General features: G+C 38.6%; 1 protein-coding gene across 1 annotated transcript; it reads right to left on the bottom strand.

Annotated features, from left to right (window-relative positions):
* Positions 1–18,456: 18,456 nt before the first annotated feature.
* LOC119315015 (SNF1-related protein kinase regulatory subunit beta-3-like) lies at positions 18,457–22,526 on the bottom strand. Its single transcript, XM_037589688.1, has 3 exons — positions 22,286–22,526; positions 19,142–19,197; positions 18,457–19,050 (listed from the first exon to the last, which is right to left on the bottom strand). Exons 2-3 carry the CDS (start codon positions 19,169–19,171, stop codon positions 18,742–18,744), a joined length of 339 nt encoding a protein of 112 aa, XP_037445585.1. The 5' UTR covers positions 19,172–19,197; positions 22,286–22,526; the 3' UTR covers positions 18,457–18,741.
* Between the last annotated feature and the right edge of the window lie 1,134 nt (positions 22,527–23,660).

Here is a 23,660-nt window from a genome sequence, read left to right as displayed (position 1 = left end):
GACATGTTTCACTTGACAAAGCTAGACTTTACGTTTGTCCGCCTTTTTGCCTTGTACATGAACTACATCATCAGGATTGAGCAAATACCTTATATATGTGTCATTGACCCGTACTTTATGCACGAGGGCTTCTTGGCAGTATGCCAAGAGAATCATGAGTACGCGAGGAACTACATCGCCGATTTCATGTTCGGTAATAAGGACAAGGAGACGATTATCCTGCCTTATCATCCCATCGATTTCAGTCACTCGTTTGCACGCATGGAGGCTACTTTGAGGTGTACTTATTTTGCGCAACGACGAGCGCGCCATCCTCGTCATCCTTTACCCCCGATTCTTCCAAGCTCTTTAATTGGACTCCTTGAAGTGCATGAAGAAAACGGATTACACCCACATCAAGCATGTTCTCGGCAGTGATATCTTAAGCTACGGCCAACAAGGTGGAGAGATCACGCTCAAGAATACAAGGAACCGCGCGCCCAGCTTCGGACATAAGCCGACTTCTGCCGCATCCAACAACCGAGAGGTACTCTCAGTGATGGGTTCTATGTCCTCCACCGCATGCTGGAGTACAGACGGGATTGCCAGAACCTTTGCATGTCACCTAGATCCGGCGACGCTGATATTCTGCAATGGGCAAAGAAACTAGGAAATATCCTAGATCATCGACTCCGAGTTGAGTTCTATCACATCCAGCGTGAACTTGCCCAAATCATCATGAAGGACGTCCTCGAAAAAACAGGTATGTTCTAGGAAGAAGGACAAATGTCGCGGGAAGATGTCCGAACACGCTTAGCCGCTTGGCGTCTTGACCTGAAGCCTTTCACTTTGCTTGGGGACTTCCTCCCTGATTTGGATGGATGGCACGACATGTTGGAGTGAATGATGATATATGACAATGTGTCCGTTTAGTCACTACTTCCTGTATGACAAAACTTTGAGTTATGCACGAGAAACTTTGTGATGTAATTAAACCGTTCTCCTCAACTAGCGAGGATCACTCTAGGTATGGCATTTTGGGTACTTTGAACTTTGTCATTTATGCTTATGATATGTTGCTTCTATTTTTGCTAACTCTGTCTCTTTCTGTTGCTCGGCTATATATGTTGCCTATTGTCGACTCATGTGACGATGTAGGTACATAGATCATTGATGGCAAAGAAGTGCTACGCCGTGTACGTAGGGCCCAGGTGCACTAGTTTTTGGGCGACAACCACAGAGGGTTCGATAGTAGAGCCAAAGCGAAAGATACTTACTTGAGGTTGACACTAGTGCGAGAGAGGGATCGGAATCGGCGCCTCAAAAACTACTACATGTCAATTAACTTGTATCTCTATATCGTGATTATGATGAGACGACATGATTTGTGTTGATGATATCATGAGACTATTATGTGTATGATATGATGAGCATATTACATGTTTATGATATGATTAGAATACTATATAAAATGTATACAAGACACTGGAAATACGCAGCTGAAAAAATATGTAAAAATATAGCAATAGCGCTCTTTAGTCGGAAGCAGTAGCCCCACACAGAAGCGCTACAACTATTTATTAGTAGCGCTGGATAGACAAACACTACTGCTAAGCTACTTAGCAGTAGCGCGTTTCTGGACAATGGCACTGCTAAGTAGGTATGGTAGTAGCGTGTGTCAAAACGCGCTACTACTACAAGTTAGTTGTAGTGCCTTACTAGTAGCGCCCCCGCACTACTACTAGGCATTTGACCCGCGCTACTACTAGGCTTTCTCGTAGAAGTGTGGTAGCACCGAAAACTTGTTTATTCAATCTTCTAACCTCCGGAATCAAAGGATAAAGCCCACGAACGCATCTACCTCGATATAGCACCTTCCTCATTGCCTGATCCTTTATCAAAAAGAAGAAGAGGTGAAATTCAAGAAAGACATGATTCTCAATGGCAATGCGATGAACGGGGAGAAGATTTTTGGAAGCGCTAGGTAGATGAAAAAAATCGGAGATGAATTTTTCTATGAGGCATTTTAATAACTGAATGGCCAATGTGACTAATTTTCATACCTTCTCCACTGGCGGCGTGGATGTGATCTTTGCCACGGTACTTCTCTCGCATAGTCACCTTGTCAAGCTCATCGGTGATGTGATTTATGGCGCCATTGTCGATGTACCAGTTGATGTCGACGCCATAGGAACCATCAACAGCTCTAACCACCTTCTCATCTTGGGAAGAATCATCCTCGTCTTCATCAAAAAAATACCAGCAGTCCTTTGCAGAATGTCCCGGCTTCCCACAGATTTGGCATCTGACTCTGTCGGGGCGGGACCTGCTGTTGGAGGAGCTGCCATTGCGCCGGCTCCTGTTGTTAGTGTAGGAGGGCCGGTCGCCACCGCCGTTGCGTGCAGAGTTGTTGCCACTGATGTTTCCTCTGTCGTTGGTGCCCTTTCCCTTGCTATTCTCCGGAGGGCGTAGATGGCGTGAACCCCCACCACGGCCATGGGTGGTGGCGTTTGCAAAGGATTTGAAGCCGCCTCCCGTGCCTGCTCCTTGGAAGAGGGCCACCCTTTGATCGAAATTTCTCATCATGGAGAACAACTCATCAAGGGTAACTGGGGTGATCTGAGTGTCGAGCACAGAGACCAGCGGTTGATACTCCATGTCCATCTCATTGAGGATGTAGGAGATCAACTCATCATCCTGCAGGGGCTTGCCTGCTGCAGCTAGCTTGTCGGCGAAGCCTCGCATGTATGCGAAGTAAGAAGCCACCGATTGCTGTCCTTTCTGCGCATTAGTAAGTGACGTGCGGATGTTGTTGACACGAGAAAGCGATGTGGACGAGAACATGCTCGCCAACACTGTCCAAAGTTCGTGCGTGTGGGTGATCGAAGTCACCTGGACAAGCACTTCCTTGGAGAGGTTATTAAGGAGGTAACCAAGCACCTGTTGATCCTCTCGAATCCAAACCAAGTGAATCGGGTTGTGGATGGTCTCCTCCTTGACATCCTTGTCCTTGGCATGCTCCCATCCACATAGCCAAAGAACCCTGCTCCCCGAAGCTACAGTGTGATCTGGGTAACCACAGGATGTAAATCGTACGTGTGAGATGCTCAGTGATCTAGCCAGAGAGGGTGGAGTTGGCTGCGCTTGAGGAGGCCATGGCAGAAGGTTCGATGGGAGAGGAGGAGATCGCTGGATGGGAAGAGTTAGGCTCTGATTACCATGTGGGAAACGTCGTAACCTAGCTCTGGGCGACGCCTGCGTGTTATATCATCAGGGGCGCAACCCCCTGAAGTAGCGTACAGATCGTTGAGATTACAGACTTGGGAAGGAAGGGAAAGATATCTAGTTACAAGAGATAACAAAGAATATAAACTACCTATCTCTATCCCTATTTGTAGTCTTGGGTTACAAGGAAGAGGTTGGCTATCATAAGTTGGCACGATACAATATGTTTCGTTTGACAAGGGCATATTTGTATTTTAGTTTTTTTTGAAAAGGAGGATTGTCCCTGACCTTTGTACCAAGCGATGCACACAATCATCTTTATTATAAATAAAATAAAACACCCATGAATTAATTAAGCAAAAAGGTTTAATACAATCACTCCTTACCGCATACGCCACGCAGGGCGGAAAGTTATTACAAAGAAAACCATTCGACCTATTACAAAAACTAAATTTAGTGATCTGGTGTGCCACCATATTGGCCCGCCTATTAATCTTCACCATCTTAAAATTTAAAAGTAGTTTTGCGATGGCTAAAGCCTCCTTCTTCAGGTCAATGATAGACAGCATATCAAGGTTATGACGTGCTAGAAAAAAATTACAGAAGAGCTATCAGTTTCCAAAATAACAGGCCTATGAAGAGTGATACCGATGTACACACTGGCAAGACATGCCCGAAGCTCAGTTTCATCAACACTAGTACACACACCAATATAATCCCAAGAGGATATAAGGACATATGCATGCCGAAAATTTGCTAACAGCCCCCACACTTGCAACACAAATACTCTGCAGACGTCCACATTAAACTTAATGTAATCCAAAGATAGAGGTTGTTTGATGCCTCGTGTCCGCGTTCGTATTTTCCCCGAAGAGGAAGGGATGACACAGCACAGCTACGGTAGGTATTTTCAAAAGTGATGAGACCAAGTTTATCGAACCAGTAGGAGAACCACACAACACTATGTAAACGGTACCTGCACACAAAGGAAAAATACTTGCAACCCGGCGCGTAAGAGGGGTTGTCAATCCCTCCCGGGTAAAAGATAGATAAAATTGTAGTAGATTGGATAAATAGATCTCATGGGAACGCGAGATAAAATAAATAACAAAAAATTCAGCAAGGTATTTTTGAGTTTTGGGATTAATAGATCTGAAAATAAAAGAGGCAAATAAAAAATCGGAAATCAAATATGATAAGGAAGAGACTCGGGGGCCGTAGATTTCACTAGTGGCTTCAATCGAGAAAAATAGCATACAATGGGTAAACAATTTACTGTTGGGCAATTGATAGAACTTCAAATAATTATAACGATATCTAGGCAATGATCATTATATAGGCATCACATCCAAGATTAGTAGACAGACTCCTGCCTGCATCTACTACTACTACTCCACACGTCAACCGCTATCCAGCATGCATCTGGTGTATTAAGTTCATGGAAAAACAGACTAATGCAATAAGAATGATGACATGATGTAGACAAGATCTATTCATGTAGGAATAGACCCCACCTTGTTATCCTTGATGGCAACGATCAATACGTGTCTTGATGCCCCTTCTGTCACTGGGAAAGAACACCGCGCGACCGAACCCATCACAAAGCACCTCTTCCCATGGCAAGAAAAATCGATCTAGTTGGCCTAACTAAACCAAATATTCCAAGAAGAAATACGAGGCTATAAGTAATCATGCATATAAGAGATCAAAACTCAAATAACTTGCATGGATAAAATATATCTGACCATAAACTCAAAGCTCATTGGATCCCAACAAACACACCGCAAAAAGAGTTACATCAAATAGATCTCCAAGAGACCATTGTATTGAGAATCAAAAGAGAGAGAGGAAGTCGTCTAGCTACTGCTTACGGACCCGTAGATCTACACTGAACTACTCACGCATCATCAAAGAGGCACCAATGAGGATGATGAACCCCTCCGTGATGGTGTCTAGATTGGATCTGGTAGTTCTGGAACTTGCGGCGGCTGGAATTGTGTTTCGTCGACTCCCCTAGGGTTTTTGGATTTTTGGGGTATTTATAGAGCAAAGAGGCGGTGCGGGAGACGACCGAGGTGGGAACAACCCACCAGGGCACGCCCAGGTGGGTTGTGCTCCCCTCGAAGCCCCCCTCTGGTACTTCTTTGGCCCAACTTGTGTCTTCCGGTCTAGAAAAAGATCTCGAAAAAATTCGGTGTGTTTGGACTCCGTTTGGTAATGATTTCCTACGAAGTAAAAAAGATGGGAAAATAACAACTGGCACTAGGCACTATGTCAATAGGTTAGTCCCAAAAAATGATATAAAGTTGCTATAAAATGATTGTAAAAGATCGAAGAATGATAATATAATAGCATGGAACAAGCAAAAATTATAGATACGTTAGAGACGTATCAGTATCCCCAAGCTTAATTCCTACTCATGCTCGAGTAGATAAATGATAAAAACAGAATTTTTGGTGCGGAATGCTGCCTAACATGTTCATAACATATTCTTTGCTTTTGTAGCATGGACATTTGGACATTTATATGATTCAAAGCAATAGTCTAGTTTTGACATGAAGATTTCAATACTCAAGCATATCAACAAGCAACCATGTCTTTCAAAATATCAACACTAAATCAAGTTATCCCTAGCCCATCATGCTCAATCATTGATCCATTCATGAAACACACTCGCATATTAGCTACACCCAACGCTCAAGTATGATCATAGTGCCCCTTAGTTGGTGCTTTAGAAGAGAAGATGGAGACTCTTAAAAAATTGCATAAAGTAAATAGAAAGGCCCTTCGCAGAGGGAAGTAGGGATTTGTAGAGGTGCCACAGCATAAAGCAAAAAAGATAGAGATAAAACATTTTGGGTGGCATGCTTTTGCTATCAACGAAAACGATCGAGTAGTTCCCAATATTTTCCATGATAGAGATATCATAGGTGGTTTCCAAATAGAAATTAAAGTTTATTCCTTTTTACACCATACTTTCACATTCCACGGCTAACCGTATCCACGGGTGCCGTCCATACCAACACTTTCCAAGGAATTTATTATTTGACAACATAAATTAAATTCATTTTTCATTTTAGGACTGGGCATCCATAATATCTTTGTCGTACTCTCGTGCAATGACAAGTGAATAAACACTCATCTTGAGAATAACACATCTAGCATGGAAACATATCAGCCACTCCCTAGCGTTCCATGAGCGGTACGAGCACACAAAAAGGAAATTATTTTGAAAACTAGAGATGGCACAAAAAATTTGCTTAGAATGGCAAGAGAATACCGCATATAGGTAAGTATCGTGGACCCATATGGAAAAACTAGGTTTAAGGATTTTGGATGCACAAGTAGTAATCCCACTTAGTACAAGGGAAGGCTAGCAAATAGATTGATAAGCATCCAACCAAGAAACGAAAAATCACATAAGTGAGCATTAAGCATAACTAACACTGAATAATGCACCACCCAAAATGTTTCTTTCATAAATATTGACTTTCGTCCTTGCATAGGGAATCACAAACCTTAACACCAATATTCTTACTAAAGCATAATTACTCATCAACATGACTCGCATATTATATCATCATATCACAAAACTATTACAAGGAATCAAGTTTATTTTGTCCAATAATCTTCATGAAAGTTTTTATTATATCCCTCTTGAATATATATAACTTTGTGATTAGTTTCATATGTTTCTTTTGATAGCTCAAACAAATCTAAGTGAATAATATGAGCATAAAAATTTTCTTCTCTTAAAATAATATAAGTGAAGCAAGAGAGAATCTCTTCAAAATTTTACTAACTCTCAAATATATCTAAGTGAAGCATGAGAGCATTTCTTCAAAAATACCAAAGCACACCGAGCTCAAAAAGATATAAGTGAAGCACTAGAGCAATTCCATAGCTCAAAAAATTTAAGTGAAGCATATAGAGCAATTCTAACAAATCATAGCATAATTTTGGCTTTCTAAAATAGGTGTGTCCAGCAAGGATAGATGACACAAACTTAAAAGCAAAACTAGCAAGGACTCATATAATGCAAGACGCTCCAAGCGAAACTCATGATATGTGACAAATAAAAATATAGCTCCAAGTAATATACCGATGGTCATTAGAAGAAAGAGGGGATGCCACTCGGGGGCATCCACAAGCTTAGTTGATTGCTTCTCTTTAGATAATAACTTGGGGTGCCATGGGCATCCCCAATCTTAGGCTCTTCTTACTCCCTACTCCTTCATCCATCGTGATCTCACCCAAAACTTGAAAACTTTAATCACACAAAACTCAACAAAACCTTCATGAGATCCGTTAGTATAACAAAGCAAATCACTACTCTAAGTACTATTGCAAACCCATTCATTTTTTATTTTTGCATTATATCTACTGTATTCCAACTTTTCCATGGCTCATACCCCCCGATAAAGTCAATAGATTCATCATAATAAGCACACAACACAAAGAAAACAGAATATGTCAAAAACAGAACAGTCTATAGCAATCTGAAAACTTCAAATACTTTTGTAACTCCAAAAATTCTGAAAACTTAGGACAGCATGGGCAATTTTTATATCAATCTTGTGTAAAAAATTCAGAGAAAAAGCACGTTTCTATGATTTATTAAAATTGTTTTACTAGGCGCAAAAATTTCTGTTTTTCAACAAGATCAAATCAACTATCACTCAAATCATCCCAAAGGCTTTGCTTGGCACAAACACTAATTTAAACCACAAAAACACATCTAACCAGAGGTAATTGTGCAAACACTCAACAACAGAAACAAAAAGGAAAAAATAAAATTTATTCATTGGGTTGCCTCCCAACAAGCGCTATCATTTTATGCCCCTACTAAGCATAAAGCATAGATCTAAGTGTTGTCAACTTTATTTTCCTACTCCTCAATAAAACACTTAGAATTCTTCAGAGATTTGGCATACAAATTTCAATAACAATGCTTCTACGAATAATCTTGAAAATTCATTTTTGCAAGTAGGGCCTTTTATCACTTCAACAAAATTGGGGTGAATACTAATCATCTTAAGATCTTCTTTGCTAGAAGTTGTACCCTTGTTTTTAGTGACTTGAGTAATCTTGCCAATTTTTACAGGAGTTTTTTCAACAGTTTTAGCAGAAGAAAAAGCCATGCTTAGATTACTAAAAATTTCCTCTAACTTATCAATTCTAGCGGGGCTCTCCTCTATTCTTTCGTTGAATACGGGTTCTTTTTCTTTTAGTACTTTAAGAGTGTCTCCCGCTTTTGACCCAATTCTATTAGCAAGATTGTGCATCCTTTTATCTATTTTTTCAATATTTTCTTGAGTGAGCATTTTCTTTTCAATAGCGTCTAGCCTTTCCATAAAATGCTCGAGAGTTAAAGTTGTTTCATTAATCATAAGAGGTGGTGAACCCACTAGATTTCCAATAGCATTAAAAGCATCAAGAGAAGGACACATTAAGAAATTCCCAATGGTAATCGTATCAAGGACGAATCTATACCAAGTGGTTATGCCCACATAAAAACAGCAAAGAAGAATAATGGTAGATTGCTTACGAATAGATCTATTATGAGCATTGCAAATCCTATGCCAAGCATCTTTTAGATTCTCCCCTCCCCTTTGTTTGAAATTAAGAACCTCATTCTCGGGGGTGCAAGCAGTAGAGGAAGAACTATCCATAATGACAAGAAGTGGCAAAAAAAATTGCACCCAAAAACAGATCTGACGAGAAAATAGCGAATGCAAAAGAGGGCGAATAAAACGGCAAATTTTTGCGAACAGGGGGCGATGAAAACGAGAGGCAAATGGCAAACAATGTAAATTTCAAGCAGATTAGATTTGTGATTAGGAACCTAATAGATGTTGATGATGTCTCACCGGCAATGGCGCCAGAAATCCTTTCTTGATGGCTCGTGTCCGCCTTAGTATTTTCCCCGAATAGGAAGGCATGATGCAGCACAACTATGGTAGGTATTTCCCTCAGTGATGAGACCAAGGTTATCAGACCAGTAGGAGAACCACGTAACACTATGTAATCGGTACCTGCACACAAAGAACAAATACTTGCAACCCGGCGAGTAAGAGGGGTTGTCAATCCCTCCCGGGTAAAAGATAGATAAAATTGTAGTAGATTGGATAAATAGATCTCGCGGGAACGCGAGATAAAATAAATAAGAAAAAATTGCAGCAAGGTATTTTTGGGTTTCTGAATTAATAGATTTGAAAATAAAAGAGGCAAATAATAGATCGTAAAGCAAATATGATAAAGAAGAGACCCGGGGGCCGTAGATTTCACTAGTGGCTTCTCTCGAGAAAATAGCGTATGGTGGGTAAACAAATTACTGCTAGGAAATTTATAGAACTTCAAATAATTATGACGATATCGAGGCAATGATCATTATATAGGCATCACGTCCAAGATTAATAAACCGACTCCTGCCTGCATCTACTACTATTACTCCACACAACGACCGCTATCCAACATGCATCTAGTATATTAAATTCATGGAAAAATGGAGTAATGCAATAAGAATGATGACATGATGTAGACAAGATCTATTCATGTAGAAATAGACCCCATCTTGTTATCCTTAATGGCAACGATCAATACGTGTCTTGCTGCCCCTTCTGTCACTGGGAAAGAACACCGCACGACCGAACCCATCATAAAGCACCTCTTCTCATGGCAAGAAAAATTGATCTAGTTGGCCTAACTAAACCAAAGATTCAAAGAAGAAATACGAGGCTATAAGTAATCATGCATATAAGAGATCAAAACTCAAATAACTTTCATGGATAAAATATATCTGATCATAAACACAAAGTTCATCGGATCCCAACAAACACACCACAAAAAAGAGTTACATCAAATAGATCTTCAAGAGACCATTGTATTGAGAACCAAAAGAGAGAGAGGAAGCCATCTAGCTACTGCCTCCGGACCCGTAGGTCTACAATGAACTACTCACGCATCATCGGAGAGGCACTAATGAGGTGATGAACCCCTCTACGATGGTGCCTGGATTGGATCTGGTGGTTCTTTTTGCATTTTTGGAATTTATTGTTCATTGGCCAAATCCGATCAACCTGGTTAAAATCATGTTTTGGACGAAACTTATCTAATTTTGAGACTTAAAGGACCAACTGTCTGCTAAAAAATCTTGAGGGACCAAGGTTATAATTTTGGGGAACTTCAGGAACCAAAAACACACTTTTCTCTTTTAAAAAATCAAAATCATGAATTTGACAAACATCATAAAAGTTCAAGAATTTTAAAAAATGTTCCCATATTTCAATAGATGTTCATGAATCTGAAAAATATTCTCGGATTTCAAACAATTATTTTAATTTACCAAATATCCACAAATTTGAAAAAAAATTGTCTAAAATAGTTGCAAACAAAGGCCACATGAGATGGGGCAGGCCGGCAGCTGCATGGTAGAAGGCATCAGAAACCCTAGTGCTGGTTGTCCTTGTGTGCGCAGGAGCAAAGAGTTACGCACGGGTGAGGATAATTATTTTATAGTATACATGTTTACATGGAAAGAGCAAATACGCGGATCTGAAAACAGAAAACAAAACACAAATTGTTTGCTATAAGAGTTTCATGAATTTGTCCTTTTTGCGCAGCTCATATGGTAACGTATTTCTTAGAGAAATTTTACAAACACAGATAACATGTATACTTACATGTGAATGAACAACTTTTGATCAATTATTTAAAAATGAGAATGTTTTTTAAAATTCTCAAGCAGTTTTTAATATATGAACAAACTACAAAAACGAAAACACTTTCTTGAAATTCAGAAATAATTTATATTTTGAATTTGAAAGCACAAACATTTGTGATATGTTTACTAAATTCAAAAAAGTGAATACAAAAATAGTCAACACATTTGAAAATTGTTCATAAAAAAATATTCATAAATACAAAAAAATCTAAGTTAAAAAACATTTAAATTTGGAAAAATTGTGCATTATGTAAAAAAACTGGAAAACATTAACAAAACTTAAATTAATAAGAATTTACGAAATTCCAAACATTCTCGAATACGTGAACATTTTTAAAAGTTTCAAAAAAAATTGAAATCCACAACCATTTTTGAAAAAGCAAACATTTTGAACAATATTTGAAGATTTTTTTATTTATGAATGTAAAAAATAATGAAAATATAAGTAGAAATAGGAAATAAAAAAGGAAATAAGAAGAAGAAACAAAAAAACCTACTAAAAGGAAATATGGACCATGAATCTTCTAGAAGGTTCCCAAAGCAGGTCAGGAAACGTATAGAATGTTGCAAATTCCGATCAGCACCTCTCCCACTGCATGTCGATGGTCACATTGCTGTGGTAACAAATGGGTCGGCCAATCTTCCACTGCATGTCGGTGGTTCAAATCTTGACACTCACAAAAACCGATACATAACGATTTTGCCAGAGCTTAGCCTCGAACACGCCCCCAACCCAACCGCAAGTGTACTTTGGGTCGACCCACGCGCGGGGCGCCCATTCTTTCCTTCTATTTTTTTCATTGTATTTTATTTCTTCCTATGTTTTTAATTTCCGTTTCTCTTTTTTCTCTTCTTTATAAAATATTTGGGGTTTTGTAAAGAGAAAAGTATGTTTTTGGTCCCTCGGGTTTTCAAAAGTATAGACTTGGTCCCTCAAGATTTTTTGGTAGACATTTCGTCGCTTAAGTCTCAAAACCGGATGACTTTGGCCCAAAACCAGATTTTGAGCACATTGACCGCGTTTGAGTGGGTTTGACAATGTTGACCAGGTTTGACCGATAAACAGTAAATTCAAACAAATTAGCAAACAAATTCAAGAAAAAGTAAAATTTTAAGGCAACCAAGATGCGTGGGTGCGCTAGCTGAGTGTAATGTTTTGTGGTTAAATACCATGTGAGGAGCTCAAACAAAAAAAACAAATTTTGCTTTTTTTTTGTGAGCCAAATTTTTTTTTGCCGGGAGGTCGACGTATGTCAAAACACAACAAAAATTTGCACGCACCAAGAGCACCGAAGCATCTAGGTTGCCTCAAAATTTAAGATTTTTCTATTTCTTTTTGCTATTTTTTGGAATTTACTGTTCGTCAAAAAAATTCGGTCAACATGGTCAAAATCTTGTTTTGGACGAAACTTATCCGGTTTTGAGACTTAAAGGATCAAGTGTCTACCAAAAACTCTTGAGGGACCAAGGTTATAATTTTGGGGAACTTCAGGACCAAAATCATACTTTTATCTTTTACAAAATAAAAATTATGAATTTAAAAAAATGAATTTCATAAAAGTTCAATAATTTAGAAAAATATTCCCGGATTTCAACAGATGTTCCCAAACAATTTTCTAAAATTTCGAAAGTTTCTAAAATTCCCAAACATTTTTTAAAAAGAAAATAATTTGTAAAATTTTGAACAGTATTTGCTTTTTTTTATGAATCTAAAAAATAAATATAAATATAAATAAAATATTTAAAAGAGTTGTTCAGGAATTTGAAAAATAATCTCTAATTTAGAACAGTGTTTTGAATTTCCCAAATATCCACAAATTTCTTAAAAAATTGTCTAAAATATATCCAAATCAAAGGCTAGATGGGATTAGGCGGGCCGGCGGATGCGTGGCAGAAAGCATCAGAAACCCTAGCGCTGGTTGTCCTTGCTTGCGTAGAAGCGAAGAGGTACGCACACCTAAGGACAATTGTTTTATAGTATACATGTTTACATGCAAATTGAAAATAGCAAACAGAATACACATTGTTTGCTATAAGAGTTTCATGAATTTGTCCTTTTTGCGCAGCCCACATGGTAACATAGTTCTTAATGAAATTGCATACTCATAGAGAACGCATATACTTAAATGTGGAATAAATCAGAATTTCAAACATATTTTAAACCGTGTATGATTTTGAATTAACCAAACTATAAAAATGGTACATTTTTATCAAATTTTGATAAAATATTTAAGAATGAAAATGTCTTTTGAAGCTCTCAAACATTTTTAATATATGAACAAACAAAAAATTGGAAAAACTTCTTGAAATTCAGAAATAATTTTGAAATCACAAAAATTTTTGAAATGTTTACGAAATTCAAAACAATGACATAAAAAACATTCCAAAAAATTGAACATTTCATGAAATAAAAAATAATCATGAATTCGAAAAATCATTTATTTCATATAAAATTTGTGCATTTTTTAGCAAAAACTGGAAAACATGAGCAAAAATTTATTTTGTGAAGACTTTTTAAATTCCAAACATTGTTGAAAACATGAACATTTTTTAAAATTTCAAAAGTTTTTGAAATTTTGAAACATTTTTTAAAAAGCAAACAATTTGTGAAATTTTGAACAATATTTGAAGATTTGTTTTTATTTATGGATGTAAACAATAAATGAAATAAAAACAAAAATAGGAAATTAAAAAGGAAATAAAAAGAAGAAACAAAGACCAAAGAAAATCTACTAAAAGGAAATATGGACCATGAACCTTCTAGAAGCTTCCCAAAGCCGGCCAGGAACCATATAGAATGTAGCCAATTCCTGTCGGCACCTCTCCCAGTGGTTCGACGGTCACATCGCGGCGGTAACTAATGATTCAGCCAATCTTCCACTGCTTGCGGGTGATTCAAAGCTTAACACTCACAAAAAGCGATACATAACCATTGTGCTGGAGGATAGACTCCGAACACGCCCCCATTCTTTCGGAAATTCCTATTGGACGCTCGCCGTGTCAAAATGTCGAGAGAATGCATAAGGGAGCGATCAGCTGGGCTGGCCCATCTCCCACTGTAGGCACGTTTCGGTTTTGCGAACCTTCTAGGGTTTCCCAGCCGGTTTTTTACGGTTTTGGGAACCTTGGTTCCTGAACAGGATTTATTTCTTTTCTGTTTTTTTACGTTTTCATTTTTTTTCTGTTTCTTTTTTCCTTTTCTCTCCTTGTTTCCTTTTTCTGTTTATTTTATTTACTTATTTCTTTTTTGTTTCTTTTTTCTCTGATTTTCTTTTCTTTTCTTTTTCATTTTTCTTTCTCAGATTTCTTTTTATTTTTCAAAAAATGTTCGTATTTTTTGTTCATTTTTATGAAAAATGTTCCTGTTTTTAAATTTTTGTTCATAACTTGCAAATTTTGTTTGATTTGTTTCAAAAAATGTACATAAATTCATGAAATGTTCCATTTTCAAATATTTGTTCAAAAATTCATAAATATTCCGTGCTTTAAAAACTTGTTCAGAATTTCATAATTTGTTTGCAACTTCAAAAAAAATTCATGTTTTTCAAAAACATTTTCTGCTGTTTCAAATTTTTTGTTCGCATAGGCAAAAAAATGTTCTTGTCTACGAAAATGCTCAGAAATTTAAAATATGTACGCACTTTTTCAAAATATAGACCATTTTTCTAAATTTTTGAACAAATTTCAGGTTTGAGAACATTTTTCTGGAATATTTCAAAAATTGTTTGCAATTTTCGAAAAATGTTAGTTTTTCAATTTATGTTTGGTACATTTTCTTTAAAAAATAACATCTTAAAAAAATTGTTCATCATTCTAAAAAAATGTTCCAGTTTTCAAAAAAATTCACAAATTAAAAAATGTACCTGTTCTATTTGTTCACAAATTTAGAAATGCTCTTATTTTTTAAATGTGTTCACAAATTCAAAAAATGTTCACATTTTGTCAAAACCTGTTCATGGTTGTGAATTTTTTTCAGAATTTAACGAAATGTTCATTTTTTTTCTGGATTTGTTCACAAATTCAAAATATGTTCCTGATTTTAGTTTTTTCAACAATTCAAAATATTGTTCACATTTTGAAAAAACTTGTCTTTTTTATCAAAACTGATCGTAATTTTAAAAAATGTTCCTGTTTTTAATATTTGTCCACACCTTCAAAATTGTTCCTTTTTTTAAATTTGATTACATATTCAAAAAAGTGCTAAAAAAATTAAAACTCGTGTGCGTTCGTACAAAACATTCTTACATTTAAAAAAATATTCAGAAATTACAAGAAAAGATCGGAAAAAAATGACCGGATCTGGTGGTGTGACTAGTTCTATAGTGTTCGCATTGCCATATAACCACAAGCATCAATCAGGCGTAGTGGTTACGTAGCTCGCTCTACAAGTGAGTGGTCGTGGAATCCATTCCTCGCAGAAGCTCTACGTTTTCTTTCATTTTTACACCACTCGCTGCTTGTGTGGGCCGGCCCAGTCGGGGGGCGCCCTGTGCGAAGCCCCGACTGCTTGCCGCAGTAAGCGGCACATAGGTGCTCCCCATTCTTTCCTTCTGTTTTTTCATTGTCTTTTCTTTCTTTCTTTCTTTCTATGTTTTTCATTTCTGTTTCTGTTTTTTCTCTTCCTTCAAAAATATTTGGGGTTTTCTAAAGAGAAAAATATGTTTTGGTCCCTTAATTTCCAAATGTATAGACTTGGTCCCTCAAGATTTTTTAATAGGCATTTGGTCCCTTAAATCTCCAAACTGGATGAATTTGGCGCAAAACCAGATTTTGAGCTGGTTTGACAATTTTGACAAGGCTTGACTAATGAATAGTAAATTCAAATAAATTAGCAAACAAATTCAAGAAAAAATGAAATTTTGGGGCAACCAAGATGCTTGGTTGCGCTAGCTGCGTGTAAATATTTGTGGTTAAATACCATGTGAGGAGCTCTAGCAAAAAACCAAATTCAGGTTTTTGTTTGTTGGCCAAAATTTGTTTTTTTTGTCATGAGATCCACGAATGTCGAAACACCACAAAAATTTTCATGCACATAGAGCACCCAAGCATCTTGGTTGCCACAAAATTTTAGATTTTTCTGATCTTTTTGCATTTTTTGGAATTTATTGTTCATCGGCCAAATTTGGTTAACCCGGTTAAAATCATGTTTTGGACGAAACTTATTCGGTTTTGAGACTTAAAGGACCAAGTGTCTACAAAAAAATCTTGAGGGGCCAAGGTTATAATTTTAGGGAACTTCAGGAACTGAAAACATATTTTCTCTTTAAAAAATCAAAATCATGAATTGAAAAAAAGGAATTTCACAAAAGTTGAAGAATTTTAGAAAATGTTCCCGGATTTCACGTGATGTTCATGAATTTGAAAAATATTCTCGGAATTCAAACAGTGTTCTGAATTTCCCAAATATCCACAATTCTTTTTTTTAAATCAGCCTAAAATAGTTGCAAACAAAGGCCACATTAGATGAGGCGGGCCGGCAGCTGCGTGGCAGAAGGTATCAGAAACCCTAGCGCTGGTTTTCCTTGTGTGCGTAGGAGCGAAGAGGTACGCACGCCTGAGGACAATTGTTTTATAGTATACATGTTTACATGGATTTGAAAATAGCAAACAGAACGCACATTGTTTGCTATAAGAGTTTCATGAATTTGCCCTTTTTGCATAGCTCACATGGTTAGATATTTCTTAATGAAATTTCACACACACAGAGAATACATATACTTACATGTGGAAAAAAAACAGAATTTTGAACATATTTTAAACCGTGTATGATTTTGAATTAACCAAACTTGAAAATGGGATATTTTATCAAAAAACAATTATTTACGTATGTAAAAAATAAAGGAAAATAAAAATAAAAATAGGAAATAAAAAAGAAAATAAAAAGAAGAAACAAAAAACAAAGAAAATATACTAAAAGGAAATATGGGCCATGAACCTTCTAGAAGGTTCCCAAAGCCGGTCAGGAACAATATAGAATGTTGCCAATTCCGGTCAGCGTCTCTCCCAGCGGTTCGACAATCAAGTCGCTACGGTAACTAATGGGTCGGCCAATCTTCTACACGCTTGTGGGTTATTCAAAGCTTAACACCCACAAAAGGCGATACATAACGATTGTGCCGGAGGATAGCCTACGAACACGGCCCCAACCCCACCCCAAGCATGCTTTGGGTCAACCCACACGCGGGGCACCCATACTTTCCTTCTGATTTTTCATTGTTTCTATTTCTTTCAATGTTTTTCATTTATGTTTTTCTTTTGTCTCTTCTTTAAAAAATATTTGGGGGTTTTAAAAAAGAAAAGTATGTTTTTGGTCCCTCAATTTTTCAAAAGTATAGACTTGGTCCCTCAAGATTTTTTGGTAGATATTTGGTCCCTTAAGTATCAAAACCGGATGTCTTTGGCCCAAAACCAGATTTTGAGCACGTTGAACGCGTTTGACCGGGTTTGATATGTTGACCAGGTTTGACCGATGAATAGTAAATTCAAAGAAATTAGCAAACAAAATTCAAGAAAAACTGAAATTTTGTGGCAACCAGGATGCTTGGGAAAAAAACAAATTTGACCGATGAATAGTAATTTTTTGTGGTTAAATACCATTTGAGCTCTAGCAAAAAAACAAATTTAGTTTTTTTGTCACGAGCTCCGCGAATGTCGAATCACCACACAAATTTTCACGCACCTAGAACACCCAAGCATCTTGGTTGCCACAAATTTTTGATTTTTCTAAATTTTATTGCTAATTTCGGAATTTACTGTTCATCCGCCAAATTCGCTCAACATGGTCACAATCTTGTTTTGGGCGAAATTTATCCGATTTTGAGACTTAAAGGACCAAGTGTCTTCTAAAAAATCCTGAGGGACCAAGGTTATAATTTTGGGAAACTTCAGGAACCAAAAACATACTTTTCTCTTTAAAAAAATCAAAATCATGAATTTGAAAAAAGAATCACCAAAGTTCAAGAATTTGAAAAAATATTCCTGGATTTCAAGAGATGTTCATGAATTTGAAAAATATTCTCAGATTTCAAACATTGTTTTGAATTTCCCAAATATCCACATATTTGAAAAAAAAGATGTCTAAAATAGTTGCAAACAAAGGCCACATGAGATGAAGCAGGCCGGCAGCTACGTGGCAGAAGGCATCAGAACAGACATTGTTTGCTATAAGAGTTTCATGAATTTGTCCTTTTTGCGCTGCTCACATGTTAACGTATTTCTTCATGAAATTTCACACACAGAGAGCACACGTATACTTACATGTGGAAAAAAGAATCAGAATTTTGAAAATTAAGAAAGTACAAAATTTAACTTTTTTCAAAACATATGACCAGTCCGCTTGATGTTCTTTTTTACTAATACCTCTAATTCAGCCTATCTGTAATAGTTAGAATGTAGTTTTAGACTCCAACGCAATTTTACTGAAGATGTACAAACAAAAGCAACCTGATAGCACCGCAAATTTTTGAACTACAATCCGAACTAGCATACCATTGCCTGCATAAACTAAACAGATTCTCAGTTCCTTAACATGACCAAACACTCAATTTTATTAGCTCGGCTCACGGTGGTATTGTCCGATTTCATGATCAAGCCTCGTCGATTCGCTATGAGGGTTTCGGACAGACCACACTGTTCAACATTTGTTACCAACAAGTTGAGTCCAAAGACGCACAAACATCAGACTAGACGATCATCTTCATCATCACGACCAGCAGTCACAGTCAATTAAGTACATGACCAAATCATTTGAGAATGAAGGGCATCTCTCTTTGTTTCTCCAGGACTACAACAGACACGACCCCAATGGGTAGAAGCTACCGCCTCTGTACCGGCTTGTAGAGCACGACCGTCACATACTTGGCCTTGAACCGGTGGGTGATCCCCAGGGCGACCACGGATCTCGAGTTCTCCTTCTCTATGTAGAGGTGGTTGAGCACCACGGGTTGGGGCAGAGGGAGGCTGCTCCCGTCGTCATGGCTCGGCGGGAAGCTCAGCAGTGTGTGCTGCAGGTGAGGAGGAACCAATGGGGGCTCTCGAGCTTCGTCTTCGTTTCCGGGGATAGGGTTGCTGTAGCTTGAGTCTGGTGATGATGGGACTTCAAATCCAACAACCTGCACCCCTTCCTGCAGTCATGTTATGTATGTTAACCACCCATCATAAATACAAACATGATCGAGACAGCAGTTTAGGAAAGAAAGCGACCAAACTACGTACATGGTCATCCCTGCCTTGTCGGTGGTCCATATTGCTGCAAGACTCTGTTCTGTTGCCTATCCTCATAAACGAGTATATGAAAAATGTTGATGTGAGTAATGAATTTTAGAAACTAAATCAAGAGCTGACATAAATATCACAGATAATGACTCTAAATCGCATATAAGAATCATTCATTGAATGAAATTTGCACATTATGTATTTCTATCATGCACTACATGGAAAAGAAACTTCTGGTTTTTGCATGAACCAAATCGATCTGGGACACCATAGAAAACAAAATCTAGCAGCAAACTAATTACACATTTAATCAATGGAATTTTCCCAGTAAGTAGATTTGTATTCAAACTGCTCAGATCCAACAGAGAGTGGGAGAGCATGCTGGTATGCTAAGTTGCTAACCGATTTCAGTGTAACACAGGAATCCAATAGTTTCGCTTCAAAACTGCTCTGTACTTACGAAGGGTACAATTGATTATACTGGCAAAGTGGCAAAGGTTTCAAGTACAAAAATGAATTCAAACAGAGTAACTCGGCCCAAGGTAAATAGTTGCAACTACAACGGAATCAATGCATGCAGAAAATGAAACAAGACAACTTTGTTGCTGCAAAATTATTAACAATAATAAACTGTTAGGAACTCACTCGTAACAATATTATACATTCAGATATAACTACAGAGAAGTCCTAATTTCCACCATAGCATGCTGCCTTATCAAACTCTTTTCCTCCTATACTTTACTGGATTAGCATGACAAAGAGATCCACCATAACCAGTTTTTTTTGTTGGTAAGATAGCCAAAGTTGCTTTGATTGTTTTCACCCTGATCTGGTTCTGCAGACATATCTTCCTTGCCTATACTACATCTGGTTGTGTTGAATTGTCCATTTCTTAATAAAAAATCACTGGTAAAATGTAACGTGCTATGGAAATCAAGGTACATCCCGCCTCTCCATACAGCCTGAACATTTGTGCTCATTTGGCCTCCCAATTTCCCCATACTGCAGTGTACCAGGTACTTAGGCCTGTTGGATCAGAACAGACCACCAGATTGGTAGCATCAGCACGTGGTTTGGCTGCTGCTTCATGTCAAAGCAGCAGCAAGGTCAAGTATTGTGGCAGCTCAACCCAGGGTTCTGGGTACAGTTTCAAAAATATTACAGGGGGGTAGGGATTTTACTGCCAAATAGTTTCAAACAAATTATTAAATTCAAAATCTCAAGTCAAGCAAGAACTTGAGGGCATACCAGAAAAACAGAGCAGCACTTTCATCATGGTGGTCGGAGCCCTGCTCCTTGGGTTGAGCATAGCGGGTTCAATCAGTTGATGCTACATTTATCAATTTAGTAATATTCTCTAATTTACTACCTGGGGATGGGACCTACATGCAACTTCTGAACATGCTTTGCATAAACAATAAAAAAGGACAGCCTGGTGCACATAGCTCCCACTCGCGCAAGGTCCGGGGAAGGGTCTGACCACTTTGGGTGTTTTGTACACATCCTTTCCCTGCATTTCTGCAAGATGCTGTTTCCAGGATTCAAACCCATGACCATTGTTGAGTACACAATGGTAGCACAAAATCGATGGGCAACTTGGATTCAAACCCATGAACACTTGAGCATTAAAACTGGCAACTTACCATCAGGTCAGCACGAGAGATGTTTACTAGTGTGAGTTAAACTCAAATGTCACCAGGATTTAACGTTGAATGTCCATCAGGGCACGAGGATTTCCTCGAATCTCAGCTCAATAAACAAACTCTGGCTCAAACGGGGCAGCAGCGAATCAACAAAATATTCAGGCGAAGTCTATCAATATTGTCTCTTAGCTAGTTAGCTTAGTCAAATTTTAATTCAAAGCAACCCCTAGACTCTGGAGGAGTCAAGCAGAAGTTTAAATGTTAGGTGATACAAAAACACCATTTTGTATGATGAGGGTGAAGTCTCGAGTATGGGAAGAAAGCCCAAATGTGGGCATATGTTGCGTAGTTTAGGACAACAGCAAGGCTTTTGCATGGTTACTGCATGGAGCCATTTGTTTTGATGTGCTAAGCTGGACCTGTCACTTGATTTGTGACGCACGAGCATAAAGGCAAATAAAAGGAAACATGTTCAGATTTAGTAAGTTGTGGCAGCTAGTTATCAAAATCAATGTTTCTAATTTGATAAAAACAGGAACCTGGGCTTAAGCTGTACCATTTCCGTTCATTTGCATGTATGCTCATGCGACACAAATCCAGAATCAGATCCAAATTAACACATCGGAATAATGGAAACTGCCTGATATACTAAGACGAACTAATAACAGACATAATAAAAGCAAAAGTGCCTGATATACAGTAAAAAAACTACCATTGATGCTTAAGAAATCCTATCGATGTACAGAACTATCTCATACACAAAAACAGAAAACCTACCTGCAAACAACTTAAAAACATGTTAAAGCCTACAAAGCCCTGATACAAGAAAGTCTGCCATATCCCTTACAAAGCGTGTGGGATACGGCAACACGCCGGATTCGCTAGGGGCAGGTAAACATATCACCAATTATCCCCCGTTTAATAAATTTAGAAAAAGAAAGAAATAGGTACATGCCACCAGTACGCCGCGGATACGTTCATGAAATGGCGGAGGAAGCAGCCCAGTAAAGTCCAAAAAGCAATGCTCCTGAGTGGTCCACTCAATAGGCTCGATATAGGAGATAACAAACAGGCAATGGTTTGATCTCACATCTCAAAAGTTATAATTTTGTCGTTATTACATACTATATCTTTTGAATTATCTATGTATCCTCCCCTCGTCGCCGCATGGCTATTTATGGAAAACGCCTTATCATCGCGTGTCCCCCGTGCCCCCCATAATTTGTCGGTGTCGGCGCTTCTTACGCTAACGCGGTCTAGTTCATGCACAAGCATCATACATATATAACCTTTGGACTCGTATCACAAACAAATGCACCTAGTTCCCTCCACTGCTCCACACAGACCATCTTTCTCCCTGCTACTTTGCGAAAATTCAAAATTCTACCGGCTTATCCATGACATAACAGATGCACATCAGAGTATAGAAACTGGATCTAAACGCGCGGCGCGGAGAATGGGGAGGGGTCGGGCGGCGGAGACTCGCTGCTCCCATCCTCACCTTAGCTTCTTCCTTGTCGTCGGCTGCTGCTGGGCGGCGAAGGCGGAGGCGGTTGGAGCTGCCGTCGGGGAAGGAAGGAAGGGAGGAGGCGCGCGAGTGGAGAGCTTCTGTCGACTGGGGGGGAGGGAGGTGCTTCTCTCAGCCGACAGCGAGGTTGGCGGACGAGGTGGAGGATCTGGCGGGGACGGGCGGTGGGAGGGAGCGGTGGCGACAGAGAGATGCGGGGACGGGCGGGGCGGGGCGGCGTCTGGCCGGCGGCGGGCGGCGGGCGGCGGCGGGGGAGGAAACCCTAGCCGCTCGGTGGGGAATGAGATGCGGGTGGGGGAGACGGATTTTCTCAGGGGGGGGCAAGGGTATATCACCCGGTGGCAGTTTTCGTGTAATTACGGCGCCACCGAGGGGCACTTTCTGCGTCCACGCCAGAGTGCGGGCCAGCCTGCATATATGTCCACGTCAGCATTTTTAGTACTCCCTCCGTTTCTTTCTCTTTTTATTAGCCTGCATATAAAATTTGGTCAAAGTCAAACTTTGTAAAATTTGGTCAACTTTCTAGGAAAAAAATTATCAACATCTACAATACTAAAACTATATGATATGAAAATTAATTTCATGATGCATCTAACAATGTGGATTTCATATTGTGAATCTTGATAATTTTTTCTATAAACTTGGTCAAAGTCAACAAAGTTTGACTTTGACCAAATCATATATGCAGACTTAAAAAAATGGAGGGAGTAGTACGAGCATGGAGCACTTCCTTTTTTTCTCCTCTCGTCTCGCAGTGGGACTCAAGCTCAAAATCATCTTATCCTCGGCCAAACGGATCGGGCCAACCACGCAGCACGGCACGTGCTAGACTGGATGTACGTGGCACGCGGCACGCCCTCGGTTCTGCTTGGGCTGCTAGGCTGAGCACGCGGGCTAGCACGGTTGGCCCGATTAGCAGCTGAGTCGTGCATCCGTCTAATAATTGAGCCCCTGTGGGCAGGCCGGGTCAGCCTGTTTGGCCAGCTTCGAACTCTACTCCTAAAGGGAAGCTGCTAGTCTGATACAATTTATTTTCGTTTGGGTTTCTTCGTCCCACCTCCCACCATGCTCTCTCATTGATTTTATTTCTTTACAAACAATCATAAAAGAAAAAGAACCAGTTCCGCCACACCCCCCAAAACCGAGAACCAAATCAATTTGGAAATGAAAACGTTAATGCAATTAATAAGGAGAACAATTAATTACACATGCAAATTAATTTAGTATGTTTAAGTAAAGATTTCTCTTCACATCAAATCAATTTGCAAATTAGACAGTTGATGTAGGAGTAACTAATTCGTTGGCAATTCATTACATGTGCTATTAATTAACTTTGTTTATATAAAGT

This window comes from Triticum dicoccoides, chromosome 1B (genome assembly GCF_002162155.2).
Source record: "Triticum dicoccoides isolate Atlit2015 ecotype Zavitan chromosome 1B, WEW_v2.0, whole genome shotgun sequence".
Taxonomy (NCBI): Eukaryota; Viridiplantae; Streptophyta; class Magnoliopsida; order Poales; family Poaceae; genus Triticum; species Triticum dicoccoides.
Note: the sequence above shows the minus strand (reverse complement) of the source record. Positions and strands in the feature narration are given on the sequence as shown.